General features: G+C 43.0%; 1 protein-coding gene across 3 annotated transcripts in view; it reads left to right on the forward strand.

Moving 5' to 3' along the window:
• Window positions 1–6,638: 6,638 nt before the first annotated feature.
• LOC135377874 (uncharacterized) overlaps window positions 6,639–25,424 on the forward strand; it is a 31,617-nt gene continuing 12,831 nt past the window's right edge. The window contains exons 1-10 of one of the 3 annotated variants that reach the window (XM_064610596.1): window positions 6,639–6,919; window positions 7,955–8,109; window positions 8,397–8,749; window positions 12,041–12,811; window positions 14,568–14,629; window positions 18,722–18,786; window positions 18,866–18,936; window positions 20,027–20,090; window positions 20,183–20,309; window positions 24,577–24,694. In XM_064610596.1, coding sequence (XP_064466666.1) covers window positions 8,095–8,109; window positions 8,397–8,749; window positions 12,041–12,811; window positions 14,568–14,629; window positions 18,722–18,786; window positions 18,866–18,936; window positions 20,027–20,090; window positions 20,183–20,309; window positions 24,577–24,694 — 1,646 coding nt within the window. In that variant the 5' untranslated portion in view covers window positions 6,639–6,919; window positions 7,955–8,094. Of the gene's footprint in view, window positions 6,920–6,984; window positions 7,247–7,954; window positions 8,110–8,396; window positions 8,750–12,040; window positions 12,812–14,567; window positions 14,630–18,721; window positions 18,787–18,865; window positions 18,937–20,026; window positions 20,091–20,182; window positions 20,310–24,576; window positions 24,695–25,424 lie in introns of those variants that run through there. The other 2 variants (XM_064610599.1, XM_064610600.1) reach the window with 2 other exon arrangements.

Genomic DNA, 25,424 nt, shown 5'->3' on the forward strand with positions numbered 1-25,424 from the left:
TAAATATAAAACTTCAGGCGAATGACTATCAGTCTGCAAAATTTGAAGCGTCAGAACCGACATCTACTTTTACGACGCGATCAAAATCTGTAACCTTTCTTAAATTCTTCCAAGCATTAAGGGTGTACCCCGAAATTGATCGAAATCCCCGCTGCAAAATAAACTACTTGTAATAATAAACTTGGAAACTTGTTGGAATAAACGTTATTTGTATAAAATGCACAGTCGCCTGCGGGAAACTGCCAACAGCGAACTTAGACTATCCTGGACATGGAAATGCAAACACTGAACTTGAACTAACCAGCGTGGTGTTCCGTCATGCCTGCCCTGCTAAGCCTCACGGGCGCTAAAATTTGGCTTTCGTTCGCTAAAACGACTTGGGCAGACATCGAAAACCCGTTAATTTGGGTGGTTAAATAGTGATACCGTGTTTTTAAATACGGCATACCATGTTACGAAGCAATCGAGCATTCTCCTTGATTTTCTTTGTTTCGAGAACGGGAATTTCCAGATCGGGGATTTCGCAACCGGGAATATCGGGGTCCACCCTATTATAATACGCGTGTGCGTCATCAGACATAAATACTTTGCAGTGTCCCCGTGCACAGGCCAATGAATGACTCTGTAATTAAAATGGTTGCTGATGAGGATTGCACAGGGTATTCCACTTCCATATCGTCAACAGTTTCAATAGTCGTGAGCTGGAAGTCATGCCCTGTTGTGCCGTGGCTCCCTATGTTTTCGTGTCCAAGTTTTTGCAACAACTGTTTTTGAAGCGGTGTCATTATGACAAGCATGAATTCATCCTTCTCTGGATTTCCCGTCCCCCTTGGGTCATCATCCCCTTGCTGCTTCAAAAACCGAAATGGTGTTTCATCTTTGCTCTTCATCTGGTTCACTCTAATCTCTACGCTGATCTTGTCATTTAGGTGATGTTGTTCGTCATGACTGATATTAAAGCTTGCCAGGATATTATGAAGATTGTGACGCGTAATCAAGTGGTACGGTGAAAGTTTGAGATTGAATTTCTTGTGCTGTGCAATACTGCCTGGAGGGACATCCAATGGGAAAAACAATGTCGGCACAAAGTCGGCCCGATGTACAGTGTCAGACTAAAAGTTGTCGGCCCGACAAAGTGACCGGGCCAAGGTCGGGGATTGTCAACGTATATGGCCGACCTAAACGACATAGGCCCAAGGAAGTGCCAGCACAAAACCAAGATTGGTTGCAGCTCGGGGTCTCCCTGGCTTCACCCTAGCCAGCAATCTCTTTTTATTGATGGGCCGACCATGGGCCCCACAGTCATAGAGCAGTAGGCCCGACGTTGGATAGACGTTATTCATACTCAATTGTCTCGCAGCGTAGAGTAACGATTTATCATCCTTTGTTTGTTGCTCGTATTTCCCACAATGGACAGTGAGCACGCCGTTTTAGAGCACGGAAATTTCGACAATGGAACAGCGTTTCAAAATGAAAGAAGAAAAAAACAGAGAAAGGGAGAATCATAAAAGCTCGCAATATGCCCGAGACCACCAGAATTAAACAGCTCACAAAGAAAAGCAATTGCATTTCTCGTATTGCTAACTCTAGGATGGGAAGACGTAAGCATTTCTTGAGGAAGAACAGATACTATACATAGGTTGTCTCGCGAGTTTCCACAGATTCGAGAGTCCTGTTCGCGTGTGAGTCTAAATGAAAGGTGAAGTGTCTAAGTTTAATTCGACGTGTACACAAACAACACTGAAATGAAGAATTTATGGTCGTATTAACTCACCATGAAGATAACGTCTGTGTTTCTTACTGCTTTTGGTTCGAGACAATCTCTTGGCCAATCGAAACTGGAACTTGCGTAGTGCTGCACCATTCCGCCTTTCCCTCTCTCCAAGGAAGCATACCGAGATTGGACCGAGCTTGGCAGGAGTTTGGCTAGCAAACCTAGCCGTGCTTGGCAGATGCTTGGCCAACGAGCTCGTTCTTGCTACCGGTCTGCCCCCAGGCGGACGGCTTGCCAAATCTCGCTCTGCCTACCACTATGCAACATTGCGCCAACGTTGGCTGGCCGAAAGAGTCGTTGGCCAACTGTCATCCGACTTTCTGCCAACCGTCAAAGCGTCGTCTTCTTTTTTTTTTTTTTTTATGAGTAGAAGCTGCATTGTTTTGGGGTTTGTTTGCAGTGCAGGGCCGACATTGGCCAGCCTATATTATGCAAAACTCTCATAGCACGCCTGCAAATCGCTGCACAACGTCGTTCGACAACAACTGTGAGCGACATCATACTGACGTTGGTCCAAGGTGCAGTGGCCGACTACGTCGCATGCCGACCAAAAACCGACCACTAGTCAATGGTTGGCAGTCGCCACTTTCCACTTGGGTAGAGAACAGGATATGGTTTAAATCTCGTGATATGTATCACTATTGCCGAAAAAAGAGGGGCTGTGTGTTCTTTTCGGTGAGTCTCTTCGCTACGACCACATGATGTTGGCTAGACGATGCACGCCAACAAGGTGTCAGGGCATGCTGTGGGGCCAGCGTCCGTTGACCAACATACTCTGCTATTGACATTGGACCATGCTTGATTCAATCATTCTTGGCCGATGAAGTCGTTTGCCGACCGATTGCCGATGGCCTGCCGATCATCGGCAGTCAGCAAATTCCAATTGGGCACTCCTTCAGCCAGTTTTCCTCTAGGTGACTTCAGCTATTCCATTTGCTTCGAACGGTGTCACGTAAGGAAAGGCAGTGTTTCCCAAGTTTACACGAGCCTTGAGATATGAGCTGTCTTTCTTCCTTGCCTCGTGGCTTGCAACCTCCTGTGCGATGACAGGAAAAATTGCTCTTGACGGTACCATCCTAGAGCCTTTTCACACCTGTATAGACTTCACAAAGTGAGCGTCTGTCGACTTCTCTTCTTGCTCTTTCCAATTGATGAAGTATGCAACGTAATGGAGATGTATGTATATAGTGACTCTGTAGATCTGTGTACTGCGGATGTGAACACATCCAGTGTTTTGGTTGACGCTACTGCTTGTATAACATGTTTACTGTTATAGTAGCAGTGTTTACGAACCATTCCAGCGCTGCAGAAACCTGTGCTGCAAATCATATAAGCATCCAGCCAAGACGTTTCCAGACATCTCGTATCACTGTTTTACACTGCCAATTTACACTGACAGTGATTGAAGGAAGAAAAGAACAACAAATGAACAAATAAAAATCAGATATGTTAATGATTTTCTTCTTTTCGTACAGCAAGCTGCCCACAGTGAAAGTTACATACAGTGGTTAAACCTGCATGTCCTGGAGAGAATGGCAAAAAATCAAGTGACGTCTACATGACGTCTTCGGTTAATGTGACGCTTATTACAGTCTTAAATACGTCGTCGAGTAGGTCTTCAAGATGTCTATTATACAGGGTGTCTCAGTTAAATCCCAGGGCTAAATAATTCGCGAACGGGTTCACCAATCGAAGAACTTTCTTTTTTACAAGTATCTGTCCGAAACCACCTACAAGCTGCGCGAACCGTGTGAATAAGTGGGAGGCGCTCATTATTTAAATAAAATTCAAATAAAATTCAAATGAGTTGCTTGAAAAACATAACTTCTTAAGCAGGGTGCTGTCGGCATTAAAATGGGTACTGCGCCTTTTGGGACCTTCAGTGGACACCATTTACAGAAAAATCTGCCACCAAAGCTGGTCATTTGTTGCAGTAATTGATTGGTTTCGGTTTACATATTTTTGTCGCGGCTGGTCGCGGTGAAGCGAAAAAGGACGCTCTCCCACACCCTTATCCACCAATGAATTACGTGTTCGTGCGCTTACTTCGCAACGGGGCAACGGGGAGTGCTGGAGAAAAAATAACAGCGTCAAAGAGGCTACGCCAGTCCCCACTCCGCTTATCTGACTGATATATGCCCTTTCTCTGTTATGATCGCACGGAAAAAACACAGTTAATCACATAGTACTCGTATCTTGATATCACATGCTTTCCATTTTTTTCTTCGGCACTCCCCATTGCGAAGTAAGCTTTAGAACACGTAATTCATTGATGGATAATGGAGTGGAAGAGCGTCCTTTTGCGCTTCACCGCGACCAGCCGCGACAAAGATATGTACACCGAAACCAATTAATTACTGCAACCAATGACCCGCTTCGGTGGCAGATTTTTCTCTAAAAGGTGTCCACTGAAGGTCCCAAAAGGGATAATACGCATTTCCATGCCGACGGCACCCTGCTTTAGAAGTTATGTTTTTCAAGAAACTCATTTAAATTTCCATTTAAAGCGCCTTCCACTCATTCACACGGTGCGCAGCCTGTAGGTGGTATCGGACAGATACTTCTAAAAAAAAAAGTTCTTCGATTGGTGCACCCGTTCGCGAATTATTTAGTCCGGGGATTTAACTGAGACACCTTGTATACGTTTAAAAAGCACATGGTTGTACGGACGTCTATTATACAGGGTGTTTCACCTAACGTGATAAAAAATTCTAACTGGCGAACCTCACTTTTTTTTACAGAAATATGAAGTCCTCTACGGATAACCACAGACGCAATAAAAACTATGCACAATATCGCAACAGAAATAGTCGAAAAAAAAAAAAGAGTAAAATTTGCACTTTAGTCTCGCCTGCTCGATGGTTGCAAAGAAAAGCGCACGGGAGATGCGGGGAGAGGACGAAGTGTTCCCGCCTCTTGTTTTACCTTTCATTCTTATCATAAAGAAAACAAAACAACTGGCTTATCACAAAGAAGGCAAAAGGCGGGGACACTTCCTCCTCTAGACGCACATTGGGTGAAAGGAAAGTTAGGTACCAAGCGAGCTGGTGGTGACGATCCATGACTTGAAAACGCGAGACGAGGTAGGGACGATAACAGACAAACACAAACACGGTCTCAAACTCAGCTGACAGGTTTATTGCACAACAACATTTAAATACGCTCGGGAAACCCTTTGTATCCTCAGTTATGGGAACTGTGTCAGCAAAGCTTCTTTGACCTTGTCTCCCGCTTTGAAGAACTTGTTAGCTTAGCCCCACTCTCCCACCTAGTGTCTGTTTAAATGTTGTTGTGCAATAAACCTGTCAGCTGAGTTTGAGACCGTGTTTGTGTTTGTCCGTTATCATCCCTACCTCGTCTCGGGTTTTCAAGTCATGGCACATTGGGCGCACGCTTCTTTGCGAAAATCAAGCAGGCGGGGCTATAGCGTAATTGTTACTAATTTTATTCCACGATTTCTGTTGCGATACTGTGCATTGTTTTTGTTGGGTCTGCGGTTATCCGTGGAGGACTTTATGCATCTGTGAAAAAAAAAAAAAAAAAAGTGAGGTTCGTTTGGCAATTTTCACAGTTCAATTGACAAAAATAAATTTCCCTCAATTGGAAATTGTCTAAAGCCTTCCTAAATGGCGGCAAAAGTTTCCGAAAGTCCCACAATCCTCCGGCGAGTACGTCGCAAGTTGAAATTTTTTATCACTTTAGGTGAAACACCCTGTATGTTTCTCTGTACGCATTTTCCCTGCCGATACTCAAAATTCAGTTCTGTGGATGTCTATTAGATATAGTCTTATGGAGATCCGCCTCTTCTTTCTTTTTTTTTTTTTTACGTCAGCCACCGTCACCACCCACGTACGTTTCGTAGTTCGTTACTCCTCTTTGTTTGGTTCTCGTATCTCCCATGGCGTTTCAAAAGGCAGAATGAGAAGGTGTGTATTATACATTGCTCGTCTTCGAAACTTCCGCAAACTCGAGAGTCTATGCTCGCCTGTAAGTCAAAACGGAGGGTGAGCTGTCAATGTTTAATTAAATTACACACAAGAAGAACGCCGAAATGATGTATAATTGCTGGGAGTATTAGCTGACCGTCAACACGCCCTGTTTCTTGTTGCTTTTGGTTTGAGACATTCAGTAAGTACCATCGAAAGTTAACTTACACTGTGCACACCATCGTCTTCTTTTAAGATACGTCTTGACCAGGGGTGGCGAAGACATATTATAAACGGAAAATCGGCGCGTCTTGCAAATATAGACGGAAGACGTTTACAGGAGGTCTTCTTTGGGATACGTCTTCAACAGAGATGGCGAAGACGTATTATAAACGGAAAATCGGGACGTCTTATGAACGTATACTACAAATTACGTCTTCTAGAAGTCGCGTTAACGTTGATCGTCTTCTATCTTAATTTGACCAAATAAAGACCTTTCGTGCTACTAAAGACGCCGTGTACATTTCTCGCATGCGATTTGTTCGAGTGCTAAAAATTTTATCACAGAAGACACATATATGCTCCACACAGTTAGCTGTTTCTGGTGGCACTGAAGATGCCATGACTTCCTTTGAATCGCAATTTTGCCAGGTAAAATCGGAGTTGGCTTGCACACGGACCATTAAGAAACACTTGTAACGAGAAACCGAAACTTCAAAAAGCGCGCGGCAGAAAGAAGCATGACGCTAGTTGGTGGTGCTGCTAGCGCATGCGTAGAGTGACGGATTCTTTCCTCTCTAGACGGCACCGCGGCACTTCACTAGCATAGCCTGAAAAGACGTAGGGAGAGGGAGGCGAGGGAAATAACCGAAATAACGCAGAATAACGTCGGCGTCACGTGGCGTCACGCTACGTTAGGTGTCGCGTTATGTTAGTCCATTAATGCAAAAAAAAGTTTCAGGTTTCTCTATAATTCGTAGTTTCCTGTGAATACATACTTTGGCCTTTTAATGTGTTATGAGATCGCTTCACGTCCTTTTTGCTCCTCTCTTTGTCACTAGCGGCTAGCGGGGCCAAGCGGAACCGTTGGGTTGTTTGGGTTTGGGCTGTTTGTGGGCTTGTGTCCGTCGTTGTAGGCGGTGACTGATGTGTGTACAAAATTTTAAAACCCCATCGTTTTAGCCTGCCATTTTAAATACGTTGTGCAACTGGTGAACAGGTATGTAGAAAAATCACGATTAGAATACGCTGGGCCGCATGTTTTAATGCTTGATCACACAACTAAGTGATCGATGTAGTATTATTTGATGTGTCGTGGGTGTCATCTATCGCCCAAATTGCTCTATAGTGAGGACAGTAATTGTGTATGGCCGGAGTTATGTGGTTATCACTAGCATTCATGTCGCCCGTTTGCGATGAATGTTACACATTGTACTCCTCGGGGCGGTGTCGAAGAAGTGTAGTGGAGTTTCCCTGCGAGATGGTCACATCTTCGGACCACGCTGCATTATGGTGTTGCGAAATACGCATCCGATCCTAGTCAAATGTTAGTAAACTGCACACATGAAACATGTCGTAGTACAGTAACTCATCGACTGAAGTTATTTCCTAAAAGCTTTGTTTGCCTGTCCTGTAGAATACATTACAGAAATTACAGATTGGGAATGTCGTTCTTGGGCTTTTATTTTTATCGTCATATAGCTATGTGTCGAGCTGGAGTGTCATGTTGGAATACCACATGCATCTATGTAGCTATGTGAAGCAGAAAAAGAAAATGGCCTGACTGGCATCAAGACTTGTGCAGAGGCATATTTGTGTATACATATGCAAAAGGTTGTTCAGGTGGTCAGAAGTAATATGCAAATAGCAAAAACGAGACTGGGGCAATAACTTGAGATGAATTAGAACATTAGTAATTCATCTTAAGTTGAGGCAATTGTTAGTTATATAATCCTAATGATACAGCAATACATATCGAGTTCACGTTTTGGTGGAAGCACTGCCTTCCTCGGGATTGAACAGGTTGGTCAGTCGCCGTCAAATTTAAAGCAATGTTGCAGTGATGTTGGTGATGTCACTTGGATTTTTATGTACTGCGTGCCGGTTGCCATCATGTCAAGTTCCAGGAAATGGAAAGATTCATCCAGTAGATGTCATAGTAGTTAGAATTGACTGGGTCAGGTGAATTGTCTAGAAGTCTTAGGTCGCATGCAGACATCTTGTATATGCAAGACTATACGTAGCCTGCTTTCAGAACAAGGATGGTTTAAGGGGAGGCCTTGTGAGCTACACTCTTGAGTTACACTGAGCACTACTACAGGGACATTTAACACCCTGAAGTACTTCTCCAACAACTCCAAGTAGTTCTCAAAACGTCATTCTGTGCAAGCATCTATGCCATTCGGGAAGGTATTAACAATTCCCAATACTGTCACATTTATCAAAGCAGCGTTACTGTTTTCAAACATTGACAGTAGAAGAAAATACAGAAATTTTACGTCTTTAGCTGTGTTAAAACGTATAATTAATTAATGTTGAAGCTATTTCGTTTGCATATCAAAAACTGTAGCTGTAGCCAAAGTCATGCTATAATAGTGATCATGAATCTCGTGTAACACATTTGTAAAACTGCATTGGTGTTGTCCCATTTTGCATGTTTTTTTATAATGACCATCAACATATGACATCCGATGCAGTTGTACTATGCAATGGACAGCCAGGGACAAGAGCCAAACTCTGAAGTTATGGAGACCAGCTCCTCGAACCATGCAGTACTTCTGACTGACATGAAGCTTTTGGAGGAACCATCTGCAGGAGACCTTTATGTACAGCGTGAATTCCTTGAGGCATTGGGTACAAACACTGATGTGGTTCCTGCTGTGGAAGGCAGCAGTAAAATGATCCTCATTGTGCAAGAGGCTGATCTCTTGGAACCAACTCCTCCTCAAGATACAGAACAAAGTGTGCCCGATACTACTCTGGAACCTTGTGAGGATGTGGTTCCTGTTGCTGAAACATATGCAGATTCCGAAACTGAAAAGTTGGACAGGTGCGTAATTTGTGCTGTACTCAGTGTTGTTCAGTATTCTTCTGCTGTTTATTGTGGATTTTTGTTTTGACTGAGGGCAGTGTAAGGCCCATCTCTCCTGCGCATATCTCAATAACTTCCTAACCTTTTATTTGCATACGGGACTGCTTCATGTTTTTCTTTCATACACCTTCTGTGTCTTATTGTGTAGAAAAATTTATTCTTTAAAACTGAATTCCATTCAGTCACTTTTTAGTATTGCTCGACATGCGAACTCTTTTTCTTCTAGATTTTCTTTGCTCGCCTTTCAGAAGCATTGGTCAAATTTTCATAAATGTTGTTCAGGCAGTTTAGCCATAGCCTCCTATATATAGGAGGCTCAGTATATAGGAGGCTATGGTTTAGCAGTAATATGGAAATAATATAATACAGGGTGTTTTTTATTCAGCTGCACCTGACTTTTATAAAGCAAGCTACGAGAGCAGCATACATGCCGTTTTTACAATTCCGTTATATGTTGAACATAAGAAGAGGAAGCAAGCAAGCTTATATCAGGCCGATATCCTCTCGAAGAGAGTATGTAACAACTAAATGACTAATTACATGAGATTCATTAGTTAACTCTTTAATTGGGGACTTTCGGGCAAAAGTAAGATAGCAGAAAGGGAGACTGTCCTCGTTGAAAGCCACTGAATTTTTAAAAAATCCTGAAATGAGTGCATATGTCGAAATATCCATTGCTGAATTTTGCTATGCAAATGAGCCGAAACTGAAAAGTGGGGATCAGAAGTGCTGAAAGGACTGCGCTTGTGCCACGTGAGAGTGTCACATGCTTTGGAATGATTGAGGTGATTGGAGTAGGCACTGATCTGCTGACTAGATAAACTGCTTTGTGGCCCAGATAAGCTTTGACGGTAAAGGTCAAGCACTATGTACTTAGTCGCACACTTTCGGTTCCAACTCCTTTGCATAGTAAAATTCTGCAATGAATGTTTCAACGTATGCACTTGTTTCAGAATTTAAAAAAATAAAATACCTTTCAGCAAAGTCTGTATCCCGTTTTGCTATCTCACTTTTGCCCAAAAGCCCTTAATTAAAGAGTTAATTAATGAATTGTAGGTAATTATTCATCTAGCAGTTACATACTCTCTTTGAGAGGACGTCCGCCTGGCCGTATATGTCAACCGCAAAAACAGCATGTATGCTGTTCTTGTAGATTTTTAAATTAAAAATCTGCAGCAAAAAAAAAAAAAAACATCCTGTATACCGTATGTACAAGTTTCAGTGCTATCTAAGGAGTACTTCCTGAGACGATGGGTCAACTGAGAAGTGTGTCAGTTATGTCTTGAGAAATATATGTTGAGGGCGATTCTTTGCCTTCATCAAGACATAAGCAAATATTGTTGAGATAATGCACCACAGGGAGCGGTGGCAGGAATGTCATGCTGTGAAACTCACCCATTAGGCCCATGATTGGCCGCGCGCCTTTGTGCGAGTGGTGTGCGAACCCAACGTAACGAAACATCAGGAACACGCGTGTAGTACTCAAGAAGTGAGAAAAGAATGTAGAGGAGAGGTCCAGATGGTGATTTCAACTGTACATGACAAACAAACAAAAACGAAAAACTGCTCACTTTAATTGGGAAAAATTTCTTGTGTATGAGTTTCTCAACAGAAAGAACCATTTTCAGCAAGAAGTTTATGGTGTGTTCAGGAAATTTTATAGTTTCTTTAACGAGCTTCCCTTGATATGATCCGTGCTGCTGTTCTGTCAGCAAGGTATGATCATGAACAATTCTTTGCAAACGAGTTCTCGTTCACTTCTATCCCTGTTACTGATATCCATATCACCGGATGCATGTTATAAAAGTGTCCATGTTGCAAAATTGTCATAGGTATTAGGTCCCCAAACCGTCCTGTGACTGTGTGTAAAGTATCAACATGGTGGTGGCTATAAATAACGATTCGGAAACAGGCTCGGAACCTTGGAGTCAAGCATGCGTGCTGACACAGTCACAAACGAAAGCATTTTTTTCGGCTATGCTAACAGTGGATTAATAGTTAATTCGTATTAAGAGTAGCTTGTACAGTTTGGTTGCAGGTCTTCCCACTCATTCTAACCCAAGTGCCTTCTAAATTAGTCTGCCATCAAAATAAAACACTAAACACGTACTCAGTTTTTTGCTCTGATAAGAATGCTGTAAAAGTCGTTTTTCTTTGTTTTTTTCGTGCTGAATGATTTTGCGCATTTTTCACGAGTGCCAAAAATTCGCAAATTCAAGTACCCACGAAGTGGATGCGCTAAATAAGCTGACTTCGAATATGAAAATCGCAGGGTAATGTAAATAGTAGCTGATGCAACAACACCAGAATGTGAAATTTCCGAATGCAACAGACCTTTATTCATAGGGTGCAAGCTCAGATTCTCACTGATTCATTGTCACTGATTCTGATCTTGCACCTGCATCTTTTTCACCTGAAGTACGGCACATTTTCGGGTCAGGCAGGCCAACTGTGAGCGGGGACTCTGCGAATGCATCTTGGACACATTTAAAATAATGTGACAGCCGAACATTGTGACGTGACAGGTTGTGGCTAAGGCAGGTGGCAGGTTGAAGAGTTCACAGCCTCACACAAGATCCCTAAAGCTTTTTCGTACGAGACTACATACGTGGGGTCCTTCCAGCGACATGGATAGTGTCCTAGCAAACCGCGCTCGCTTTCGCTAACCCCGCCAATGACTAAGCAGGATAATTTCTCGGGGAGGGATTGCATTGTTATCGCAAAAGGCTTGGTCTTTGTTCGAATGTATGGGCTTCAATGGGCTGATAGATGAAAGTAGATGAAAGTCACTGAAAAGGTCAGCCAGCTGTAGGACTCGAACCCACATCTTCTGGATTGCTTGAGCCTCAGAACATCAGTTCTTTCATGTTCAATGGGCTGATCTCTGAGGTCACTGAGACCATGTTTTCCGCGAATTCAAGTTCCTGCGAATTGTTTCTGAACTAAGGCCACCACCAAAAAGCAAAAATATGTTCGACGCGAAATCAACGACTTTTACAGTAATTAAAATGTATTGTAATTTGAGACGGGATAGTCACTGGCAGTATTGAGTCCCATGGAGGCTACTGCTATCCATTTGGTTTCTTGGACATTACAGTGATTGTTCTTGTTTATTTTGGGGGTTTCCATAAGGTCAGGGTAACCACCTGCCATGCCAAGACTGAGCACCAACTTACGATTGGACCTGAAGATATCACATGTAAAGGTTTGTTTGTAAATATGTTGGGGATTTTTTTTTTCTTTTTTCAGAAGTTCAGGCAATTTACAAGATGACATAAACAAAACTCACGTGAGCCCCGCACATTCCCCAGTGGCAGAGAATCCACAGGAAACACCGGGAGATGAAGTAACTGCGCAAGATATGGCCAGTGAGGAATGTGACACACACCGCTCAGCACTACCAAGGCAAACCCGTCAAATGTCTCCTTCCTTTGGTTTGGAAAGAGCAGCACATACACCACGAAAAGGGACAAATGAGACCTGTGCATCGGAAGTGAGTACCAAGGCTGTACGCACTCCAATGTCTCCCCTCATCGCAGCAGCAGCGAGTTGTGAAGAGCCAACTCCTACAAAATCCTTGCCGTCAAAAATGGAACGTATGCAATTTAACAACAGTCTAGATCTTGACAGACAAAGTTTGGAGTCACCAAGGAAGACGCCGCTACAGACTTACCTTCGGCTGCAAAATTCAACCCCAAGAGCAAGATCTGCGTATAATTGCCAGAAGTGCAGCTTCCGTACAAGCCGCATGGAAAATTTAGTGCGGCACAACAAAAGTGAGTGTGCCTTTATCAAGGACTTTTTTAGCTGGGATGCGAACACATTCACTGAGGTTGCCAAGAGAAAGGAAGTCTGCCCTACTGATATTGTGGAGAACGTGACACCCACAATTGCTGCAACAACACCAGTGAAACGGAAAGGTCAACCGAGGGAAAGGCTTGATGTACAGGCAAAACTGGCCAGGATGGAGCCTATTGAAAAAAAGAAAAGCAACACACCTATTAAAAGCAAATCAGCAGGGTGAGTGCAAATCACTAACACTGTTTGTATTTAGTGTCTGTTGCAACTGTGTATAGAGCATATTCCTTGAGGTTTATACCTCGTATCTGTGCCTGATATTAAAGTTGATTCTCGACAGGATTCGCTGTATTGCACATGGCGTGCAGAAATCCTGTAGATCTTTTTACCTTTGCCTTCAGAAAAATCTGGCAATATATGTCCCATACGGGGATAGTTTTTGGAAATGCACACTACTGATATATGGGAGGCTACAATAATCCCCATTCGTACACCATGGTGTACCAAGCAAGGTGTAACAGGCTAGCCAAAGAGAAACAAGGAAAGGCCATTGATTTGACCTTTTCAGTGTCCATTACTACAGAGTTTTTAATGCACTGATTTGATACTACGAGCAGTTCAAGTGCACACGTAGCTGTGGACATTTTATGATGGACGTGGTGGAAAATTCTGAGACAGGAACACACAAACTGAAAAATGCAACACAAGCCTCAAGGTGCATAGGAAATTAAATATAAAGATATGGCAGTCATCAAAAAAGCCAGACAGCGGTAGTATTCGACCCCCCACTGCCCACATGTGTTTGCCCTAGCACTGCTTTCACAAAACTAGCATTGTTGGTCTCTAGACTTTACCCCGTAGTTGTTTCAATAGCCGAGGTTGTGTTTTTTGACCCAGATAAGGCTTTTGCAGCCTTTTATCTCAGTTAGCCTCGCAGATATTTATCCCAATATTTATTCCCTGGGTTAGCAGATATTTATATTTTACTTCGTTCCTGTGTTCTTGTAGTCATTTAGACATATTCTGGGATTTTATTTCTGGGATCAAGCAATTTTTTATGCTTCTGTTGAAGTGGTATCACGAGGGCTTTGCTGCGTGATCGATTCTGTTCTACTGACATCTTAACTTTCGAAAGTAGCAGGTGAATTTTAAGGAATTCCTTTACATGCATAGAATAGGGGAGTCCGCATTAGCTTTCTGCATTGTTGCCATCACATTACATTGCTGTGGACAGTTGTGGACGATTCCAAAGATGTATTTAAGCCGCTCTGTGCCATGCTATGCAGTAGCCTCTTGAGAAGACAGTGTTGTATATGAGACTACTGCATCAGGCTTGCTCTCCTTCTTCGTTCTCTGCTTCTTAACCATACAATCATTTGACAGAGAAGAGGAAGCTTACAGCACTTGGCATCGTTTGCAAAGTCACTGGAGAGAGGGAGATTCAACTTCATGTTCTGTTTCCCAGTGATAGGTCTGTCAATCCATGGATGTTAATGTGAATGAGTCGATGTAGGTCTCACATGCAGGTCTGGTGTGAGTGTTTGTTCCAATTCAGTGACCTGCACTCTACCAGCAGCCAATACCTCTCACCAGAGCCGTAGCGACGGGGGGCGAGAGGGGCAGCCGCCTCGGGCGCCCTCGCCATCGAGGGCGCCGAACGGCAGGCCCTGGCAGGTCGGTTGGACAGGATAAAGCGGGAACGAAGAAAATTTGAATTTACGATCTGTGCAGTGCAAATAAGCGTTTTCATTTCTTTGTGTACGGGGCTTCTGACGGTAGTGAAAGAGGGGGGGGGGGCTTCAGATTTACCCTGTCCTGGGTGCAAACTTGCCTCGCTACAGCTCTGCCTCTCACCACTAAAAATGAGCAAACACTGCTGTGTTATCTATCTCTATATTTGTCTTGTGCCTTTCTCAGTCTTTTAGTGACTTTGATATTGGCTGAAACCATGTTGAATTTGAATGTGTTTTGCTTGCAGGTCAGCAGAGGAGGAAAGTTCCGATTCTGACATCGGGCCTATTTCTTCTGCAGAAGCCACTGGTAAGAAGTGCTTTATTATCCCACTTGCAGAGCCGTTCTGACAGGGGGGCACTGGGGGCAGCCGCCCCGGGCACCTTTGCCAGTGGGGGCGTCGGATGCTGGCAAAGGGAGCTATAGGTTGTCCAATAAAGATGACCCAAGAGAATCTTTGCACTCTGAAGTGCTTATGGGCTCTCTCTTTCTTTAGCTTTTAGTTTGTAGTTTCTTTAGCTTTAGTTTAGCGGGGGAGAGGAGGCTTAATGTTTAACCTGTCCCAGGCAGAAGCTCGCCTCGGAATGGTTCTGCCCACTTGCTATTAAATATCTTCAGGAAATCCCGTAACATTATGTGTCATATGAGTTGAAAAGTCTCAAACAAATTGCTATCTTTTGTTCACGAATGAACACAAACGATGAGGTGATACTGAGGGCTGGAACCGGACACACTTCCGTGTCTCCAGTTCCAGCCCTCAGTATGCACCAGCTTGTCTGCGCTCTTTCACTTCTGACGAGGTGATAGCGTTGAACATTTTCTCTCTTGGTATCGGTAAATTTATGCCCCCAATGAAACATTTTGCGAGTGAATTTTGTTGAAGCCATGTATTAGCTGGGTATGCGGTTGTCGATATCAGTGACAACCACGTGTCGCATTACCAGCGCAGAGGGAGACTTAGCATATGGGTCATTCCATGCCAAACGTCCCAGAGATGACGCTCGACCCTCGTCGATTTTGTTATAAAAATTCATACTGATTCATTGCTTGGGGAAAACCACTAAAACAAACGTTTTAGCTGCCATCGCATAATAGTTGTCCCTAAGTGTCTGGTTAAAGTTACGGGTTCAGCCCCTGACCACCCCTGCAGTCTATGCGTGTCGCCGCCAAAATTATAGAGATATCGCAATTGTTTTTATGCCGCGGTAAGATAGAAGTGTCCATCTACCTATCTGAGGGTAGCAAATATTCTGGTTACTCGCAATATGTATCCTAAAGGAGGTGCGAAAAATGCTTCGAGAAGCAAAGTTTCGCATTTTTTCTGGACTACATCGGTAGAAGTAAAGAGACAAAACTATTTTTAACATTGAGATATGTATGGATACTACAAGCCAAAAAAGTTTCGTTGAGAGGCTAAACACAATAATATGAGAAAAAAATATGCGAAGATGCAACTTCGGCGAAAATACAGTAACTTTAGCCTGAAATAACAAAAATGGTGGAACGCAGAAAGAAGTAGAGTGAAAACTGGAAGAAAGTATCATGCCCAAAGAACACAAGGAGTAAGTTTTAAAAAAGTATAGTTTTTTATAGCGGAGCAAAGAATTTTTTAAGTTTGGGTACGGTGCAGATAGCGCGCGCAACCGTAACAACGCTTTCCTGTTCTCGGCGATACCACATCGAAGGTGGACAAGGGAAGCACCTTCTGACTTGGTTGACTTGACCTTATTGACATGGTTTCACTCACAACGTGTCTGTGACTTGACACTTCTTTGCAACTTTCCCCGTTATCGAACCCCGTGACTGCATGAAAGGAATGACGAAACGCCTAACAGCAAAAGCAAGCTTGCAACAGTCCTTCAAATAGTTGATTCTGCGGGTGGATCAACAGGAGTCTCGATAGTTTAAAAACGATATGGGTTTCGCAACAGTTTGTAAGTGAGACGAGACAGTTCCTTGAAGGGAAGTTACCAAAGTGCAGTGTTCTTTCCGGCGCACGCACCTGCCACTGCTTTGAACCAGTGAGCCCATTGGAGGCTTATGTGTTTGTGTCATTCATGTTAGTAGCCTCTAGAGCACTGCACGGGCCTAATTGTCAGGCCCGTTCCCGGCCCACGCCCGGCTGCTACGGCCTGCTCCCGGCCCGGGCCCGACGTCTTCTATATATTTCTCTCCCGGGCCCAACCCGTACCCGACTGTTTCCATGCTCAGGCCCGGTCCCAGCCCGCCTCTGCTCTATCTGTTCTCGAGGCTCGGTGGCGCATTTAGATTTACTAAAGAGCACAGCGCAACAAGAAAAAGGACGCAGCTAATTGGTGGAGAGTCAGGAGGTACACTTGAACGCAGCAGCGGATGTGTTTCTCTGCCGGCAAGCCGCTCTGTGCTTGGTGCTTGCTTGCTTGGGAACGCAGCATGCAGTGGCGTATGTACATTGCGGTTCAAGAGAGACTCATCGCCGCTCTATTGTACATGCTCCGGTGTTAGTTGCCCTTTCTCGAACCTTCAGCGAACAAAATATATGTCGGAACACCTAACCTAACCGACCCTCATCCGGACTCTCATAAAAACGAAATATATCAGAACACTTAACCTCACTGACCCCCGTGCCGGACCCTCACGTGAACGAAATGGGTCTCAACACCTAACCTAACTGATGCTCGTGCGGGACTCTCAGCGCGCCTGCCACACCAATCGTCCCCAAATGTGTGTGACTGCATGTGTGAAATCAAGACCCATTCACGAAATAAGCATGATTACATGTAAAAAAGTGATAGTTCTCAGATGAGAATAGCTGATATCCCATACCCAATGGGGAAAAAAAAGCAACGTGAAAATTCAGCTGTCCAGTCTCGTGAGATATGTTCGCGTACTTGCCCAACCATGCCTGGCGTTGTCAAGCCCGTACCCGGTCCGGGCCCGGTGGCTGAAACCCGAGCCCGGCCCAGGCCCGCTAAAAAAGCGCCAAGCCCGGCTCTGGCTTTCAGGTAAGCCCGGGCCCGTGCAGTGCTCTAGTAGCCTCCCTCGGCCAATTCTCGTTGTTTAGGTCGTATACTGTATTCGACGTGAACAACGAGAATTTGCCGAGGCAGTCTACAAGCATGGATGACACAGACACAGATGTAAGCCTCCAACAGGCGATGTCTTGTGTGTACCGTACACACAAAACATTGCCTGTTGGAGGCTTACATGTCTGTGTCATCCATGCTTGTAGACTGCCTCGGCGAATTCTCGTCGTTTACGTCGTACACAAGCAAGTACACTGTCAGCGCCGCACTTACGTTGTACTCAAGAAAGTAGTCTTTTCTGACGTTTTTTCCGAGTGGATGAACCAATCACATCATACTGACTGCTCGTAGCAGACGGCACCGACCCGGGGCACGACGACCAATTGAAGATACCGTTCGTTATGGGTATTATTTGGAGTTGACGTGCTCCAAATGTCATGTGGCGGCACGTTAAAACTGTTCCACTAGGCTGTGATTTCAAAGAAACGACACCGACCAAACAGCAATGACCCATCTGGGTCATTGCCGAATTTTCCTGTCTCCCATCATTCTTGTCACCGCACGGGATTCGTGAAAGATGGACTACTGTCTCCATTTGCGGCGGAGAAGAACTGAACACTCTGTGAGGCAATGCAGTGTAATAGCATAAGGAACGGCGTAGATAAGTTGCCTCAGCGTTCTGGGTCAAATTTCTTACATCTTTCTTTCACATATTTATCTGTCAGTGGTTGGAATATTCCGCGGAACTTTAAATTCGCGAAGAAAAGAGCGCTCGCCAATTTTGTGAAAATTACTACTTATACAGTATTAATTTTCATGAAATTCGTGATGATGATATAATTGCAAAAAAATGCACTCATGAATGAAGTAACACTGTCTTGACATACCTTGCCAGGACATTGAGAGGACCTCGCCAGTCGCGAAATTGGGTATTCGCGAATATGTTTTTTTACAGACATTTAGAAGATTTATGAAAAATCGTCCATTTCAAGAAAAATACGCTTATCGTAGATATGTTCCCAAAGCGAATACCAGGTGAATAGATATGCAGCTAAGGCAGGTACGAAGCAAATTAGTTGTGTAAATTAACTAAGTACACGTACAGCATACATACAGATATAAATATACACACAACACCTATACACAATATGCACATACAGATCAGAATATGAAGTAGTGCTTGCTTGGGTTTATAATTTATATCCTTTCATGTGCTGTTTTTGGCCTTACGTGAGCAGCTTTCGAAACATTCAAACACATTCTATTTGGAACAAATATCGATTTGATTTGAAATTTAGATATAGAATTCCAGGTTCAGTTCAGAATTCAAAACGTATACGTGTACACGAGTATCTTGTGTGTGTAACTCTTAAGAATTGTTCACTGGTCTTCCCAGATCTGGAATTTTCTGAAGATGATGTCGTCTGGGTAGAGTGGAAACGTTTGCACTGGCCTGCTCTGGTATGCTTTTACCTTTTAGGAAGCACCTTTTCTTAATTTTGTCTGTACCTTTACAAGTTTTAATGTCTTTCTTTGCCAGGTTTTGAAGGTGTATGCCAACACAAAAAAAGCCAAGGTCTTCCTAATTGACACAATATCTTCGAAAGAAACGTAAGTAGTAGGGAATGCCCCATGTGGGCCAGTCAAAAATATACATGTAGAGCCAGGTTCTTTGTGGTCAAACTCTAATTCTCTACACCCTACCCCTTAAACGTGCACACACTCCAAATACAGCAGCAGGAGATCAGGAGATTTAAAAAAAATTACTGTTCACAGCTTGAATTATAGCATGAAATTAATTTGTTTTCTCAGATTTTGAGAAGTGGGAGTGGGCACAGGGTGTGATTCCAACTGATCTGCACAAATGAATAATGAAAATACCAGTTCAAAAATGTTGTTTGTAACTGTGCCAGCTGGTGGAATGTCATTGGAAGTTACGAGTAGCTGTGACATGGAGGCGGGACCATGTATGTTTGATTTTAGATCTTACTCAGTGCAGTTTTGACTATCACTGTGTAGCATGCCTGGTGGTTTTTGAGATGTCTGGTACCATGAGCTTTGCATAAACATTATGTGTTGTGTCAAGCTTCATAGGACATCCACAGATACACGGCGTGATGCTGAAGCATCTCAGTGAATCAAGAAAACTTTATCAAGCTGATCGACAGTAAAAAAGACAAGATGCAAATGTGTTGATATCTGATTACAGTGAAAACCTCAGAGACAATGGAGGATGGCTAGAGATGAGCACACAAACAAATATCTAAAATCCAAGTTTCAATGGCACAAAAGAAAAATATAAAAGACACGAATCAACTGAAGGTCATGTGCAGCATTAAGGACAAGGCTTGTTGGCGCACTAACAAAGGACTTAAGGAAGTCAGCTTACAGCAGTCCCCATGGATGCCATAATGTCAGATGTCACATGTGTACTCGCCAGTGACTTCTTAGGTGCTTGCAGAGTGAAACTGTCCGACTGCATCACTGTATTAGCATTCATGGTTTTGTGTGGTATATTGTTTCTGCAGTGGTTTATTTCACTGGTGTTCTTTTTCTTCAAAAGAATCTGAGCAAAAGCAGGTTTTATCAGGTTTAATCCTGACACACAAGGCTCTAAGTACTGGTTGTTTCTGTTGGATTTTCTCTTGACATTGTCTATAGCCTTGGTGATGTTGAACTACTAAAGGGATTTTTCTTGCAGGGTGATGATAAATGTGAAGAAAATCTTTAACTTCAACTCTGCTGAAAGGAACAAGCGTTTTTTGGTAAAAAGTTCTTGTTTCAAATGTACAACCTCCTTATGCATGAAGGAACTCAAATTAGTACTTGTCATTCATTTGTGTCTCTGGTGAACTAGAATGAAGGCCGGGTTGGTCGCAACAGTGGAGCGCTGGTGAAAGCTGTACAGAAGGCAGAAGAATTCCTACGCAAGCGCTGTCTTGGGATTCATATAAATGCAAAGCAGTTCTTTTGTGATGGAGAAGGTACATGTTCTTCATTTGCTCATTTTGGTTTTGAAAGCTTTATTATGTATTCCACAGCTTCAATTGCTTTTGAAGTGGAGCCTGCCGATATGATTAAGTGGTGCTTCACCTAACTTGATGTGTAACAAGTAGTATGTACCTATGGACTTACGTGAGACATTACATAATAGGGGACCGAGACACACACAGACACAAGGAAGGACACACATAACAACTCAGGATTTGAAGATTTCTTGTGCATTTCTTTTTTGTTTCCGTACTTCCCGGTTACCTGTTGTGTGTGAATACCAGCTTGCCCGCACAGTCTTCCTCTTTTCGTATGCAAAATGTCACACAGAATGGTGATAGCCTTCAGTCACTTCTTCTCCTGGCTTATGAGAATACAAGATGCAGATCGCTATTTTTCAAGGTACTTGCTAACATCCCTCAAAATGTCAACCAAATAGAAACATAATAAAAGTGCAAAAGAGTTAATCTAGAAGCCAATTGATAAGGACACACAGAAAAGACAATGACTAACCTGGCCAGTCTCAAACTACAAAAGCGGTCTCTGCTGGGAAATGCTCACTGACCTTTGACTCACATTATTGTGGGAGAGGCCAGTGAACTTGGCTTCAACAATCCCCCACACACACCAGAAAGGAAGCCTCCACCTAACCATTCCATTATCAAATTCAGGTTGACAATAAGGGTATTTCATTTCATTTCATTTCATTTTACTAAGTTGCCCATAAACAGTACATGGCCTACTTAAATGGTGCAACGAAACCCTCTTCAGAGCACAGGATAGTCCACCGATAAAATACAAACAACAAATGATTTCTTTTTTGATACAATGTTAGTGACACAATTGGTAAGGAAGTGTTTGGAGAAACAAAAATATCTACATCTGTATCAGCCAACTGATTATATAATCTTTGTATACATTTCATAGGATTGAGGCAGGAACTCTCAGGTACTTTAAAAATGAAAGAGTTTCTAAAGCATCTTACAGAAGCATAAAAAGCAAGGGATTCAACCAAATGTGGACAGTTCAATGATCCATGCACACATTTAAAAAGAAATGTGAGGTCACGCTTGTTACGTCTCTGATTTAAGGTTTCAATGTTACAATAAACAAGAATACTGTTGCCCTAAGTACCTGTCAAAATATGTGCGAATAAATCTGCATTGTACACTTCCACTATGAGAGGAGAGAACTGCACCGATACAATTCCATACCACTGAGCAATACCCCAATCTAGAAATAACATGAGAAAGATGCAGTCTAATAAAGCAGTGTGAATCGCTAAAGCCTCGAGTGATTCTAGTTATAAACCCCAATACAGAGTAGGTCGATCTGACAATATGACTAACATGATGGCTATCTACATGACCACCTAGGTCACGTGCCACATAGCACATATTCAGAGTCACATTTCCCAAAGAGTAGTCAAAATCAAGAGGACAACGTTTCCTTGTGAAGGACATCACATAAGTTTTCTGTACATTCAAAATAACGCCATTAACGACGCACCTGTCATGAATCATGTTGATGTTGTTTTACAGCAGCAGACAGTCACTTCGGATGGAGATTGGCAAAAACAGCTTAATATCATCTGCATAAAGTAACATTCGTGCACTTTCAATGGCTAGGCATGTGTCATTTATGAAGATGTTAAAGAAAATAGGCTCAAGGGTTGAACATTGAGGGACTCCATGTATGGGCAATGGGAGGGACTCCATGCAATGTATGGCCTCGGTAAAGCACCTATGACACGTACAGAATTTTTGCATTGTTTTAAATAATCCACGAATAATGAGCAAGGAGGTTTACTCACACCGTACCAACTCATCTTCAACACCAAAGCATTATGAAGGACTAAATCAAGCCTTTTGAACAATCAAAATAAGTGCAATCAACTTCACTGCTACTTTCAACAGTAGGAGCAACAATATTCAGGAAGGAAACTAAGTTGGACTTCGTTGAGTGTCCACTCACAAATCCATGTTGCGTCACATTGATTTTACTCTTAAAATAACATGAGAGTTGCTTACATAGCACTATTTCAAACACTTTGGCAAAAGTGATAAAAGAGACACCTGTCTGTAGCTTTCAACTTCGCGACTGTCTCCATACTATTTGTGGATGGGAATAACAATGCTATTTTTCCACAATGCAGGAAATTGACAACCACATAAAGACAGATTAAAGATATGAGTTTAAAGATATAAATCAAGCTGGGCCCCTCACCCCTTCACCATAAAGGTGGGGATGTTATCAAATGCCAAAGATGATTTAGGCTTTAGTTGTCTGATGGCAGCTAACACTTCCGAAGAATCACTATAAGATAGGATCAATTGATCGCTACATAAGGGGGTATGTGCTCGTGGTTGTGGGCGTATCGTCTGAGAGAGACCCAACTCTACCTTTATGCTCACAAAAGCAAACATAAAAATACTGCAATGTTTGAGGTTTGAGCTACGTATTACTTCCCACACATCAAAGGAAATGAGACTACGTACATTCCCCAGTCTCTAAAAGGGCCCTTGAGCACTTGCCATTATTGTCGACGTGACTTTAATAGTGCAATGGCTAGGTGGAGACAGCCTTCCCAGCGTGTGCAGAAGGTTGTCCAGCCATGCCCATTAACTTCTTCCACAGTATGGTGAGTCAATGGTCAGTGAACCTTTTCCCAGCAATGCTTGCTTTTGTACTACCGGACCTCTATTAGACAGTCATTCGAACATCATTTCGTCATTCCACCCTTGTTCTCAACCCACCAATATGTGCTTGATCAGCGATGTCAAGTTCACCAAGGAAGGGTTTGATGCTCTGTGGGTGTCGCAGAAGCATGGACAATTCTCCAATATCCTGGCAACGCCTCAGCTTGCAGCATTCTGGCTCACATGAGCTCCATGGTACAGCTACGTAGAAGGTGCATTGCAAAATTGAAGTCCACAAAATATTCCCTTCAGTGCACATTAAAGAACCTTCAGGTGTGCAAAATTAATGCACAGACCCACCACTGTAGTGTTGCTCATTATCATAATTGTCTCGTGATGTAGAGCCACAAATTATACCGGGTCTTTCAGTTAAATCCCCGGGCTAAATAATTCGCAAACAGGTGCAGCGGGTCATTTGTTGCAGTAATTAATTAGTTCCGGTTTACATATTTTTGTCGCGGCTGGTCGCAGTGAAGCGCAAAAGGACGCTCTTCCATTCCCTTATCCACCAATGAATTATGTCCTTACACCAATGAATTACGTCCTTTTGTGCTTCACCGCGACCAGCCCCAACAAAATGTGTAAACCGAAACCAATTAATTACAGTAACAAATGACCCGCTTCGGTGGCAGATTTTTCTCTAAAAGGTGTCCACTGAAGGTCCCAAAAGGGGTAGTTCTCCTTTTAATGTCGACAGCGCCCTCTTTTAAAAGTTATGTTTTTACGAAACTCATTTGAATTTTTATTTAAATCATGAGCGCCTGCCACTCATTCACACGGTGCGCAGCTTGTAGGCGGTATCCCACAGATACTTGTAAAAAAGAAAGTTCGTCGATTGGTGCACCCGTTCGTGAATTATTTAGCCCGGGGATTTAACTGAAACACCCGGTATATGTATAAGATATTTCCTGAATTTCTTGTCTTTTGAATTTGCAAATTATTATGACCACAAAATCAACCACTTTTGCAGTCTTAGAGAAGATATTGGTAATATGGTTTTTGATAATGTGGCATTTTAGTATTGCGTGACAATAGAATTGTTCTCTCGGTCTCTTTCCTAGATAGCAGTACACATAAAGTGAGAAATAGCAGTACTGGTTGACTACTCCCATCTATTCACAGTATGCTGTGCATGCATTTTGACATGTTGTTTTTTATTTTATCGTAGCATTTTTCTGGAAGCACCGTCAAAAATGTGGGAGCTCTGCCCAGGTTCAAGAATCTAAATTCCTTTTACGAAGGATTCTTCCTCTTCTAGCCGGAGGGAACTTCAGTGTGTTACAATATAAGTTTTTTTTTTTCTAACACAATTAAGTTAAACATATAGCTTTTTTTTTTTTTTTTTTTCAAAAAGCAGCATTATAAAAAAAATTTCTGCCAGGAAGGTTCACTGTTTAGGGCAGCATCAGCAAAATTTTTTGCAACCATTTCTTCTTTCTTTTTTCCCTACAGGAAGCAAAATGATTGGATTCACAAAATCACCTTGTATAAACTTTATTACCTTTATTAACTTATTTGCTAAACTGTAATAAAAGTGCACAACTAATTTTTTATCTTTCAGTGCAACTTATTGATGACTACTCCGAGAACAGCAGCAGCTCTTGTATGGAATCTGAGCTTTGGTCCTGCTCTCCGGCTTCACAAGAAGGTGAAGGAGACAGGGAAAATGCAGAAGCTAGGTAACTAAAGTGTTGTACAATTCTTCATGGGGTGGGCTTTCCACAGCTCTAGCGTGGTCCACAAATGATTTTATGTAAACACATGATTGACAATCTGTCATCAATTTTCTGTTGTTGAAACCAGGTATTGTACCATATTTACTCACATATTTTGTGCCATCGCGTAATTTGCACACCCGCATTTTCGCGCGCGGATATCTGGCACGCGCATCTCAACGACCGGGGCGATTGCTTTTCGCAACGCCGTCTGTGCTACCAAAGTTATTGCGGTGCTTTTGTTTGATTAGGCACACTTTCGGGTGATGGTCCACTGACGCGATCGACAATGCTGTCTCAAACTGAAAAACGTGGAAAGAAACGCTGGACGAACACGCTATGACAAACCTTACAGTGCAAAACATGACAAAGTTGGCAAGCATAGCGTGCTTTCTGTTGTCAAGTGCGACTAGTGGCGTCTTCCAGCAGCGTCTCGACGTATTTAAGAGCGGTAGTGGGCCGGCATTTTGCCCCCTGACCGTCGGCGTTTGCGCAGTATTTGGGTACTATTTTCGCACTTGCGCAATGCATCGATAACGTCAATATCGGCTCTACCGAGAGCCTATATGACCGGCTTGCTAAAGTTTTGAAATTTTGCGTCGTTTGAATATTGTAACCAAACGTTCCCGTGCAATTTGCGCACCCCCAACTTTGCGGACTTGTTTTGGGAGAAAAAGTGTGCAAATGATGCGAG

This window comes from Ornithodoros turicata, chromosome 1 (genome assembly GCF_037126465.1).
Source record: "Ornithodoros turicata isolate Travis chromosome 1, ASM3712646v1, whole genome shotgun sequence".
Classification (NCBI taxonomy): domain Eukaryota; kingdom Metazoa; phylum Arthropoda; class Arachnida; order Ixodida; family Argasidae; genus Ornithodoros; species Ornithodoros turicata.